The following is a 12,023-nucleotide window of genomic DNA, read 5'->3' as shown; positions in this document are numbered from 1 at the left end:
TATGATTGTGCGTCTATCATTTAAATAGATATGGAAATACACAGTTTTATAACTTCATTTACACGTAAAACACAAAATACATTTGGATAAATACAGATAGAATGTCCCAAAAATAAATACGGATAAATACAGATGGAAATGGTCAAAAAATAAATACCATAAAACCGGGAACCTTAAATATAATGTACAGGCAAAGAACACAAACAGAATGCAACAGTATATATACATTAGATCTGTGCCCCTGCATCCTGAGGGGCGTGGAATCGAGGATCTGTCGCTGTACACATCACCAAGCGCTGACTTTCAGGTCCATGCCCTGTTGAAGTGTGAAGGGTAGAAAATATCTGCAAATCAATCAAACTGACGCATCCTGACAAAAAAGTATTGTGAGCTGTCTGTAAGAATGTCCGACTCCACTGCCGTCTGTAAGTCTGTTCTGGCAATGTCTTCCCTTCAGCTCAGGCTCGACGCGGATATCCAGCCTCAGATTGTGATACTTCTATTTCTGGTTAATAAAGTGCAAATGGCAGCTGGCTCAGTTCTTGTGCGGATGCTTCTGTGGTCAGTAGACCAAGACTTGTCGTGCAAATGGTAGCCTCACACCTGCAAGTTCTTCACCCTCTCGAATGTCTGCATGATGTGGCTGGTGGGGACGCAGCCCTCCCTCACGATGCTCAGGATCCCTGGAAAGGAAGAAGCACAACAGCATGAGATTGAGAGGGCTTAGAGAGTTATGAGGTCTGTGAGCAGCAGAGGGAAGGGAAGAGACAAGCATAATGAGCACAGTAGGGATTGGCTCCTCAGCATCCAATGGGTGATGGAGTCCAGGAGGGAACCGCCCTCTCACATGGCATATACTGACTGGAGAAAGCGTAGGGTCTGCACCCTCAAGGAGACATTGAATGACTGGGGCAGGGTGGGATATCATGGAAACAACAAACTGCTAAAATACAGACTCGAAATCTTTCACTGCCAAAATATCTACCACAAACAACAATCCCCCTGCAAAAATGTCGACCCACAGTAAACTCACTATCAAGCACTTGGCCAATAAATTCAGACAGGAGATGGAATAGTAAGTTAAATCTGTACTTCAATAATTATGGAGTGAGTCTCACTGGAATTAGGAATTTTTAACAGGTCTAATGCTCTTTAAATAGACATTTGTGTATATTTGTGCATGGGCAATATTTTGTAAATCTGCATGTCAGAATCTGTGATTCTGAGGTCTCTACTTACAGATGGGACTAGAGTAAGGACCTTCAGTCATTGGGTAACTTGGGCGGGGTGGAATTGTCCCTGAGAAAAAACAATGGGTTTGGGGAAAAAATAAAAGATCCCGCCTTGGGGAATAGTGTCTTACTGAGGGAGGTTCTGGGTCCATGTGCTTAGTCTGAGTGAATTTGTAAGCACTATTACTAAATTTGATGAATTTGCAGTATGCAATTTGCATCATTTCTTCTTTACTGGAGATGGTTTTGAGCATAAAATGCCTCGCTGATTAAGTCTTCTGCCAGTATCTAACATGACTTTTTAATGTGCGGTATATACTACCATGAAAATTTCATGCAAGATAAAGGCGAACTGAATTTCACACCGTTCATGTAATTTTAGCAAAATTTTGTGAAACAAATTATGCAAGATGGTACACCAATAGTGCAGACTAATGATAAAGAGAAATGCTTGTAAAGTTTAAAGTAGGGGTCAGGATTTGGCAGAGGTAAGAAATCTCCGGTGGCATCCCTGCAAACTTAGAACACGCGCTTGGAGTTTTCCTCAGGGGCTCAAAAAAGTGCATCTCTTTGTTACGCATTTATCTTAGCCCCTTTAATGCTTCAACTGTCCATTCATCCTGGGCTTTGTAAGTCTGTATGCCTTGGACACCAGGAATCCACTGGATCCGGACAGTTTTTCCCCAAATCTCATGGCAGGTGTTTGGCGGGTGGGAAGGGGTGGGGGTGCAGAGCTCTCTGTTCATATCCAAGGATGCAACTGATCTAGTTTGGGAATAGCAGGGGACAGAGATGAAACAGAAACAAGCATTGGTTAAGACCCACCTTCGTCTATTCTCAGACAGTTCACCACCGTGGAGCCCACCATCTCGTAGGAGTCCCCATCACACAGCACCCCCTCCAGCTTGTGCCGTAGACGCCTGAAACACAGAGCAGAAATACAAAATCAGTCATTTAAAGAAATAATCGACAAAGGCTCAGGTGCTGGGGATTAAGGGAAAGCCGGAGGAAGGCAAACATCTACCTGACCTCAAGCTCAACTAGTCAAACACACCTGTGTTTAATGCACCCACATATAGGCTTATGCCAAGCATCTCAAATACCCTAAAACATATGCATGAGATATCATCAACACCCTTTTCCCTCCTTTCACCTTTCAGTAGCACCAGTCTAGTCATATGCTTAAAAAAGCCTAAACTCATTCAAAATAGCTCACCGCCCATCAATACTCCAAGACTCTTCCATTCACCTTTCAGAATCTTCAGCTCACGCCCTTTCACAATCCTTGCCCATGCCCTCAGCTCCTAGCAGCCATCTAGTAACTCTCAAACCCCAGGCACCATCTCTTACGCAGAAGGCCCACTCACAAACTTTTCCTGATTTCAGCCCCTGTTCTGAATGAGTACTCACGAGATGACCATGTCATGGTGGGTGCTGTCACACTCCCCACTGGGATTGGCAGAAGTGATGGCCAGAGGGCCGGTCATGTCGGTGAGGTGGGCAGAGATAGTGTGGTCCGGCACTCGGATCATGATGGAGTCTTTGGTGCCCACAATGTCATAAGCTGGTCCAACTCCTACAGAAGGAGAACATAAAAAATGAATCAGCAACAAATCAGGTGTGAGTGATTGAGCATTTGAGTTTGACTTTATTTATTTTCTCAGCATCATGAACAGAGTTGCTGTACAGTTGTGCCTTCATTTGGTTGTGCTTAATCTGAGCAGATGTTTGAATGGTCTAGCCTCAGAACATCAAGAGTTGATGAAGGTCCTTGAAGACGTGATTGCTCTAGTTGTGCAGAGGGCACACATTGTCCATTTAGTATGAAAGAAGCTCTTCTAAAGCATTTCAAACAGCCACGGTCCATGCAGGATACAGTGGTGGGGCCGCGTTGGGGGGGGGTTCGAGGGACAATGCAGAGGGGAAATTAAATAAATAAATATTTTCCCTCTGCATGGTCCCTCGATATCCCCCCAACGCGGCCCCACCGCCCCACAGCTGTTACCTGCACGGACTGCGGCTGATTAAAAAACTGTGAAAGGCATGCACACATTTGTTTGTTATATCTTGAGAGGCCAGCTGTCTGCAATACATAATGTTAAACATTCTTTAAAAAAGTATTTCTGTCTTACATAATTTTATGGCTGTTTGATATATCATTCTGTCTGCGTGAGGGACTATTTTACAACTGAAAAGTACACTGACTCGACACACAAAACATTTTTTCTCATACAGCCATAGTATACCGAACGCAACCTTTCTTTGTTTTGTCATTGCTGCAGGGTTTAATTAATGGTTTAGTCAAGAATTGTGCGAGTCACATATATTTCTTCATCTGGTTTACACACATGTACACACACACACACACACATATATACATAATATATATAATATGCACATGCAATGGGTACATGAGATGGGGGTCTGTGTGCTTTAGGGGTGAATGTGCATGTAATACCTGCATGAGATTGAGGTCGCTACACATTAAAGGGGGGACTGCACCCTGATATGTATATGCAATAGCTCTATCTGATAGGGACCTCGAGAATGGGGGTCACTGGACCCTGATATGCACATGCAATAGCTATATGAGATGGGGATCTGTAAATATCAGGAGGGTGAATGTACATGCAATGCCTGCATGAGATGGGGGTCTGTAGACATCAGGGGGTCCATGTGCATGTGATACCTCCATGAGATTGGGGTCTGTAGATATCAAGGGGTGAACGTGCAGGTAATATCTGCATGAACTGGGGTATGCATATATTACGGGGGGCTAAATGAACTCTGATATGTACATACAATAGGATCTGAGATGGGGTTCTGTAGACATTAAGGGGTGAAGTAATTCCTGCAAGAGATGGGGGTCGGTACACATGGGGGGGGGTGAATAAAGTATGATCTAGACAAGCAGCATATACATGAAGTGAGCACACCCCTGAATTTCCGCAGGCACAATTTCTGGCATTTGCAGCCCTCACCCCTCTAGCCTGCCCAGCCCACCTTTCTTTGACAAAGAAACAGCCCATGCAGAAGAGGTCACACGTACCCATCCTCTTCAGCCACTCCCCCTTCTGGACGATGCAGCTGATACCCCCAGGGTAGACGCTCCCCATGAAGTCCCACAACAGGGGGCTGAACGGGGGTCTCACGGCCCGCAGCTGGTCCAGGTGGGAGATGCAGATACAGATGGGCTTCTCCAGGGGTCGGTCCTGCAGAGGATGGAAGAGAGGGAAGTAATGAATGGTTTAGAGAGAGAAGGGGAAGGGCAGGACCATCAGAGATTATGTGCAGTATCACGTAATATCTAAGTGACCTTAGACCCAGTCACACCACCTCTGTAAATAAACTAAATGTCTCTAGTGCTAGCCAACAGATTGTACAAGTTAAAAGCCTGTATGGCCTTCTAATGACACTTACACTGTGACTCCTGATGTATGATGATTTATGTTGAACACAAGTTGTCTTTTGGCATTGTGACTGTACTAAATATGTATCGTTAATCTCAGATATTGATGCAAATTCCTGAGGTCTGGAAATCTGTTGATTTCCATACCCGTCACATTAACCACTGGACTGTCAATGTTATTGTTCCTTTTACTGCATGTTTAAATAAATACAATCTTTTCCATTTGGAAGTACCACACAGGTCTAATTGTAGTTCTGTGCTTATACACCTATGTTGTTTGGTAGGGACCTATGTCTCTTGCAATACACTATTGCCCTCGGTCCCTCTTGGCACACAGGGTTCCCTTGTTCTCTGTTACTCTCTTTCTAATGTCCTATAGCAGACAGACACTGGCCACAGAGTTCAATGCAATGGAATCTGCACAGTCTGAGAATGCAGAGTCACTGTGTAATCTGGGTCATTAGTATCTTTCTTGTGCACGTGATAGCATCTCGCTGGGATCTCCTGCCCCTAAAGCAGGGTTCTCTCCTGAGACTATGTGTGGACTGGAGCCCACACTTCCCTTATCACCCCCATCTCGCACTCTCCCCCAAAGTATGACAAGCTACCCTTTAACCTGGCTGCTTTCTTTTTTTTTTTTTACGTTTTGGAGTTGGAACTTTCTAGGCAGATATTACCATGAAAACCCTCACCTGCAGAATGGTTTTACCCTGTCATTTCCATGTCAATATATCCAACTATACATACTCCAGGCTGGTATCACCATGGTAATCACACCCCTGCAGAATGGTTTTACCCTGTAATTTCCATGTCAATATATCCAACTGTACATACTCCAGGCTGGTATCACCATGGTAATCACACCCCTGCAGAATGGTTTTACCCTGACGTTTCCATGACAATGTCTCCGCCCGCAGAGTGATTTCTAACTATTCGAGTAAATTCTGCGGAAGTCCGCTCCTCGGTGCTCACCTTGATGGTGTATATCTTCTGGATGGCCTCGGGGTGTTTGCAGGAGGCCGCCAGAGCGTAGACCGTGTCTGTGGGGACTCCGCACACCCCACCCTGGTCCAGCAGGGCAGCGATGGTCCTTAGACTGCTGGTGCGATAGGAATCGGGGCACACACAGGAGTCCGACGCCTCAACTTTCTCCTCTGACTTTGTTTCCTAAAAGTGCAAAGAGCAGACAAGGGGTGAGACAGCGTCACCTACAGCTGTCCTTGAGCAGCACATGCACATCCCAGAGTTAGAGGACTCAAGACTGGTTATTTGAGAGACACATTTATCGGAACTGAGTGTTAATTTAAGAATAGTAATCATAACATATTGCATGTACTTATCACTGTACCTTGAAGAGAGGTGGTCCCATGGGAATTAGGTCTTTGGTGAAAATGCAGTTTCCAAGAGATGCCGCTGCCCCGTAGATACAGACGACACTGAAGACGGACAATACTGTGACTAATAAAACACACAAAGACGGGAAAATTAGACTTTAAGTTTAATATTATCAACAAAAAAAGAGGCACGTGCTGATCACGTTGATGTTAAACCAAGACAGGGGTTCCTTCAGGAGGGATTTAAAAAAGGTAAATGCCACCCAGATAAAATATAAACATAAGACAGAGATTAATTTTTCATTCTACTTCGGTCTGTATGAAAGTAAGTGTGGTAAAGCATTTAAACTGGTACATGAACCCCTTTGTTGGTTTATACTTATTTGCCCTGGTTCCCTGGGTTATGGGGCTCACCCCAACTCTTCGTATTATAACACGGTGATGTTAAGGCAGCAGTGGAGAGACAGATACAAAAACTAAGAAATGTGGAGGTCTGGCAGAGAACCAGACAAATGTCAGGGTTGTAACTGAGTCCATTCCAGCCAGGCTTGTCAGACACACTCCAGTCCTTTCTACAGACCACTTCCCTTTAGCCCCCAACACATTACAGGTGGACTCGGGATGGCACTTGATAGAAGTTGCTTGTTTATCATGAATTAACCCTTTGGAGATCACTGGCATGCATTAACACAGAAGAGGAACCCACAGTGGAAGGTGTCCACTTACTCTCGAGCGCGAGGGGCAGGCATTCCAAGGTGAAGAGCAGGAAACAGACCATCACCACCTCCATCAGCAGGGCGAGCAGCACCAGCACCACGTTGGCATAGGCGACTGTGGAACAAGCAGAACAGGATGGGGTCAGATGTCGGATATGACATATTTCAGATGTCAGTGGGGGTCACAGTTGCTCAAGTCTTTAGATGAGGACACTACGATGCCCCAGAACAAAGGACCATCGAGTGACAGACACCGGCCCGTACCCACTACAGCCGGAAGCAGCTGCTATCTGTCAGGGCACCTGGGCCTCAAGTATTCAACAGAGGGATGACTGGACATCAGTATCCGGAGAGACTTACCCAAGGACATCAGGAAGACATTGATGACCAGGAAGGTGACAGCACCAACAGTGAATGCACTATAACTGGCGACGTGGATATTCAGCGGGAGACCTGGAGTGGGAAGAGGAGGAGGGGCAGAGGGTTAGTCATGGATGAAACAGAACAGAGGAAGGAGCTCTTCCTTCAAAGGCAGCAGATGGCTAGGACCAGAGACAAGGGATGAAGGAGGACCATATACTGCCCAACACCTCACTCATCTAACAGCCAATCATGGTGCTGGATATTGTCTTCTGATGATGTGTAAAACTGTATCTTCCACCTCATCCTGAACAGGTGCACCCTGATTTGGTGAAACACACTTCTCGAAACACCTAATCCCAGTTTAAGTTGTTTTCTCGCATGTGTCAGAAGACAAGGGATCATTTAATTCTGGTAAATATGCCCCCGGGTACAAGAAATTAGCAGTTATTTGAACAAAGGTGATAATAACTCTTGGTTCTTCCCACAAATGGATTATCAACGATAGTTTATCCAGATCCATTAATGGTTCCATAAGTCATTAGTACCCTCCTAGTGGCCACCAGCTGCACTCCTCTTCCACTCTTTGCCCTCCACCTGGCAACCATCACATATGATCCCTAGCCGGTACTTCTACAGGTCACTGCTTACAAGGGTCCCCAGTCAGAAAAAGAACTGCATGTGATGTCATCAAGAAACTACCTGCATGCATGGTTACTACAAATGAAACTAATAACCACAAATATACATCACCCCCACTGCCCCTACTGGTATGCCTTATAATCTAAACCACACAGAAGCTTCATGACACTGGATCCCTAGGACTTTTCGGCAAACCTTTTGCACATTGTAAAGAATAAGATTAAGAGATCACAAGTTACCTGCAAGTCGTAGCCACGCCCATGTGGCCCATACAGCAGCATAACAGAATGGTAAGACCGACCCAAATCTTCGACCTCTCTGGACCACGATCCTGCAGACGTACAACTGGAAGAGAGCGCCAGGGATCAGCACCCAAGGGATGGAGAGGTGGGCTCTGGTAGGGTCATCGAGGGACCCCTGGATGGCAGAGAGTGAGGCCAAGCCATTGCAGATGAAGAAGAGGGCATCAGGGAGCTGGCATCTGGTAGTGCTGACCTCCTGGCCCTCCTTAGACCTACTGGTGACGCGTTTCAGGCACAGCAGCAACTCCTGGAGCATAGCTGATGACATCACTTGGGGTCCAGTAGAGATCAACGACTTGTCAGCGATGGAGTTAATGAGGCTGGCAAAAGTGGCGTAGAGGGAGGTGGCTGTGTAAATGCTGCAGACCACTCCGAAGAAGATATGGGATCCCTGGAGTGGAATCTGTTGGATGGTGGAGACAGTGAGGAGGAGGAAGCATGAATTCTGCAGCACCTCCAGGAGGTCTCTGTTGAGGGACATCAGGCAGAGGATGCAAGCGGCGACCAGAAAGAACCAGCCCCCCACCATGCCCGCTCGGCTCTTGTCCACATTGTCCACCAAGAGGAGCACCGTGAGGATGAACTCTTCCCAGGACATCAGCAACCAGAACAGGCTGTGGAGTCCAAGCTTGGTGGTGTGGTAGACGTCTTCTCTCAAGTAACTGTAGTAGCTGGCGCAGAGCTGGGACAGCGCATTGATGCTGACCCAGATGGCACCAATGTAGAAGGTCTTCATGTACCCAAAGGAATAAAAGGCAAAGATGAGCGAGGCCACAGCGTCACCGATGTGTCCCAAGGCCATGGGCTCCGCGTACTTGGAGTTCTTCTTGGTCTCCTCCCCGATGCCACTGGAAGAGGTGCTGTTGGCCGAGCCCAGAAGCAAGACGCTGAACATGGGGTTCCCGAAGCCTGGAAGGACATTCCTCTGGGTCAGGCCCTTCAGGAGCAGGGCAGTGGCGCCATAGAACCCAAACAACACAATGAGCAGCTCCAGGGTCCCCGAGACCACCAGCGCCCACTGTCCGAAGAGCCCCACTGCCTCGAAGACCAGCGTGAGGGTGATGGCGCCAAACACGAAAGGCATGACGTAGTTAACGGTGGCCGAACAGAAGGAGAGGATGAAGGCGACGGTGGTGTATGCCACCAGCCCTGCTACTGCGCTCTCGCTGACCGGAAGAGGGGAGGCGGCCATGATGGTCTGGCTATTAGAAATGTTCAGGGTTTGTGTGGTGTTGTGGATGGTGGGATACGCTCCCAGGACGACACGTGTAGCCCCGTAGCTGCTCCAGAGGGCGGCGAATGCCACAAAGGCGGTGCTCCCCAGGTGATCGTACTTCCGGAAGCACAGGAAGCCTGCAATGAGTTGTGTCAGTCCTCCAATCAGAATGAGATGGACCCCTGCAAGAGATAACACATGAATTGTCAGCACGGGTGTGTGTGTCTGTGTGCGCGAGTGTGTACCCCCTCCCTCCAAGTGTTTTCTGCACGTTATCCCAGCGCCACCTGAAACTCTTTGTGTGATCTGTGGCTGCCACACTCACCTGCCAGGATGTTCTCCACCCCTTCAGCGTTCACACTGGTGTGGAAGGAATAGAAGTTCTGTAGGGCCACCAGGAAGGCGCTGATGACGTTGGCGAGGAAGCCCATGACGGATGGTTCACTGTAGTACACAGAGGCGAAGCCTTCCATGGTGAGCGGCAGACCTGGGGGAGGGGAGAATGGTCAATAGACAAGAAATTAGCCGCAGGTGAGAGTGGGATAGGAGGTGAGAGGGGCAGGAGGTAAGAATGAGATGGAAGACGGGTAGCTGGGTGGGTAAGACCCAGATTAGATTGGTGCCCGGGGTTAGATGGGGAACAAGAGGTGGGACAGGAGCCAGAGGCCTAATATCAGACAGAGGTGCGATGGCAACAGGATGTGAGAGTGGGACAGTGGGTGAGATGGAAGAGACATGCCAGAGTGGGACAGTGAGTGAGATGGAAGAGACGTGAGAGTGGGACAGTGGGCGAGATAGAAGACACATGCGAGAGTGGGCCAGTGGGTGAGATAGAAGACTCATGTGGAGTGGGACAGTGGGTGAGATGGAAGTCGTGAGATTAGGACAGTGGGTGAGATGAAAGACACATGAGTGGGAAAGTAGGTGAGATGGAGGAGACATTTGAGAGTCGGACAGAGAGTGAGATGGAAGAGACATGCCAGAGTGGGACAGTGAGTGAGATGGAAGAGACGTGAGAGTGGGACAGTGGGTGAGATAGAAGACACATGCGAGAGTGGGACAGTGGGTGAGATAGAAGACGTGTGAGTAGGACAGTAGTTGAGATGGAAGACATGTGAGAGTGGGGCAGTGAGTGGGATGAAAGACATGTCAGAGTGGGGCAGTGGGTGAGATGGAAGACGTGATATTGGGACAGTGGGTGAGACGGAAGACATGCGAGAGTGGGACAGTGAGTGAGATGGAAGGCGTGAGAGTGGGAAAGTAGGTGAGATGGAAGGCACATGAGAGTGGGACAGTGGGTGCGATGGAAGACATGTGAGAGTGGGACAGAAGGTGTGATTGAAGGAGTGAGAGTGGGACAGTGGGAGAGATGGAAGACACATGAGAATGGGACAGTGAGTGAGATGGGAGAGACATGAATGAGACAGTGTTTGAGATCAAAGACTCTTGGAGGAGTAGACAGTGGGCAAAATTCGAGCCAGAATTCAGATAGGAACCGGGTGTTGGGGGGGGGGGGGAGGGACAGGTAGTAAAATGAGAACAGACACTGAAGTCGGTGCAGGGGATGAGATGGGGCTGGGCAGTGAAACTAAGACTAGGGCAGGAGATAAAATGGAGCTTAGAGGTGAGAACAGGAGCTGAAATTTTGTAAATGTTTACGAGGTGAGACGAGTTAAAGTTAAATGTGAACCAGAGGTGAGATGCACAGCGAGAGAGGCAGGTGGAGATCGGACAGGTGTAAAGTGAGAGCCAGGCAGCCTGTCGATCAGTGTAAGGTAGTGTAAAGGGCCACACTGTGCAGTGTGGAGAGACAAGGACAGGTTGCTCACGCTAAACGGTGTAGGCGTGGACAGGTTGTTCACAAGAGGAAAGTATCACAGAGGAGATGGAAAGTTTGTACATACCGAGGGACGGGAGCTCTGTTTTCCGTCACGGGCCGCGCCTCCGTTTTCTTTGAGGGACCCTTGGGTGAGGGTCGTCTAGCTTCCTGTATCCGAGGGACTCTCCTTGAGGATATGGTCTGGAAAGGACCTGTGACGACCGGTCCTATTTCTGAGGTGTACTCTGTGAGGGTAGGACTTGCCTCTTGGGGTGACCTATGAGGGCCGGTCCTGCCTCCGAGAAGGTGTCTTTGAGGGTTGATGGGTCTCTTCTGTTTTTGAGGGATGATCTCTGGAGGGCCGGTGTGCCTCTTCTGTCTCTTAAGAGTCCTGTGAGGGAAGGTCTCGTCTCTGAGGAGTCCGCTGTGAGAGTCGTTCTTGTTTGGGGGTGCTGTGAGGGTCGTTCTTGTTTGGGGGTGCTGTGAGGGTCGCTCTTGTTTGGGGGTGCTCTGTGAGGTCCTGACCCCTCAGACAGCAGCTGCTCCTCTTCTGTCTGTTCTCCGCTCGCGCAGGTTTTATACAGTCTGAGGTGGGAGGGGCTGGCGGTGGTGGTGGGGGGAGCCCTGGAGGGTGTGTGGAATTTCCCCCTCGTCTCTCTCCATCCTCCACCCCTCACCTCAACCTGTCCCTCTTCCGAGCTCCTCCCACTCCAGGGGGCCGAGAATGACCCGTAACTTTTATTTATCTTGAAACAAAGTTTAAAATACAGACATTTCTCTTCCTAGGACAAAGGTCCCCGAAGACAGAGTGGAATATAATAAAATAAAACTAGGGGTACATAAGGTAGAGCTCGAGAGATGAATTAATATTTAGTTTGAGAAATTTTGTAATAAAGATGATGGTGGTTATTAAAATTATTATATTCAAGGCAGGTCTGGGCGACGAGACGCAGTTCCCACAAGGACAAAGTCTGCGCATGGATTGTCCCCCGC

General features: G+C 48.2%; 1 protein-coding gene across 1 annotated transcript; it reads right to left on the bottom strand.

Annotated features, from left to right (window-relative positions):
• Positions 1–597: 597 nt before the first annotated feature.
• On the bottom strand, positions 598–9,684 carry LOC146789083 (uncharacterized). Its single transcript, XM_085629987.1, has 10 exons — positions 9,537–9,684; positions 7,933–9,393; positions 7,052–7,144; positions 6,702–6,806; positions 5,990–6,099; positions 5,614–5,808; positions 4,282–4,444; positions 2,643–2,808; positions 2,058–2,152; positions 598–683 (listed from the first exon to the last, which is right to left on the bottom strand). The coding sequence occupies exons 1-10, from the start codon at positions 9,682–9,684 to the stop codon at positions 598–600; spliced, it is 2,622 nt and encodes an 873-aa protein (XP_085486113.1).
• Between the last annotated feature and the right edge of the window lie 2,339 nt (positions 9,685–12,023).

This window comes from Triturus cristatus, chromosome 10 (assembly GCF_964204655.1).
Source record: "Triturus cristatus chromosome 10, aTriCri1.1, whole genome shotgun sequence".
In the NCBI taxonomy this organism is placed as follows: Eukaryota; Metazoa; Chordata; class Amphibia; order Caudata; family Salamandridae; genus Triturus; species Triturus cristatus.
Note: the sequence above shows the minus strand (reverse complement) of the source record. Positions and strands in the feature narration are given on the sequence as shown.

What these genes read in the sequence shown, in the direction of transcription:
- LOC146789083 (XM_085629987.1), bottom strand. Translation starts at nt 9,684, where the DNA reads ATGGAAGGCTTCGCCTCTGTGTACTACAGTGAACCATCCGTCATGGGC. An exon ending in CCTGCCCCTCGCGCTCGAGA is followed by an intron (nt 6,100 to 6,701) that starts GTAAGTGGACAC and finishes GTGTTTTATTAG; the next exon opens with TCACAGTATTGTCCGTCTTC. An exon ending in CTGTCTGAGAATAGACGAAG is followed by an intron (nt 684 to 2,057) that starts GTGGGTCTTAAC and finishes CTTCCTTTCCAG; the next exon opens with GGATCCTGAGCATCGTGAGG.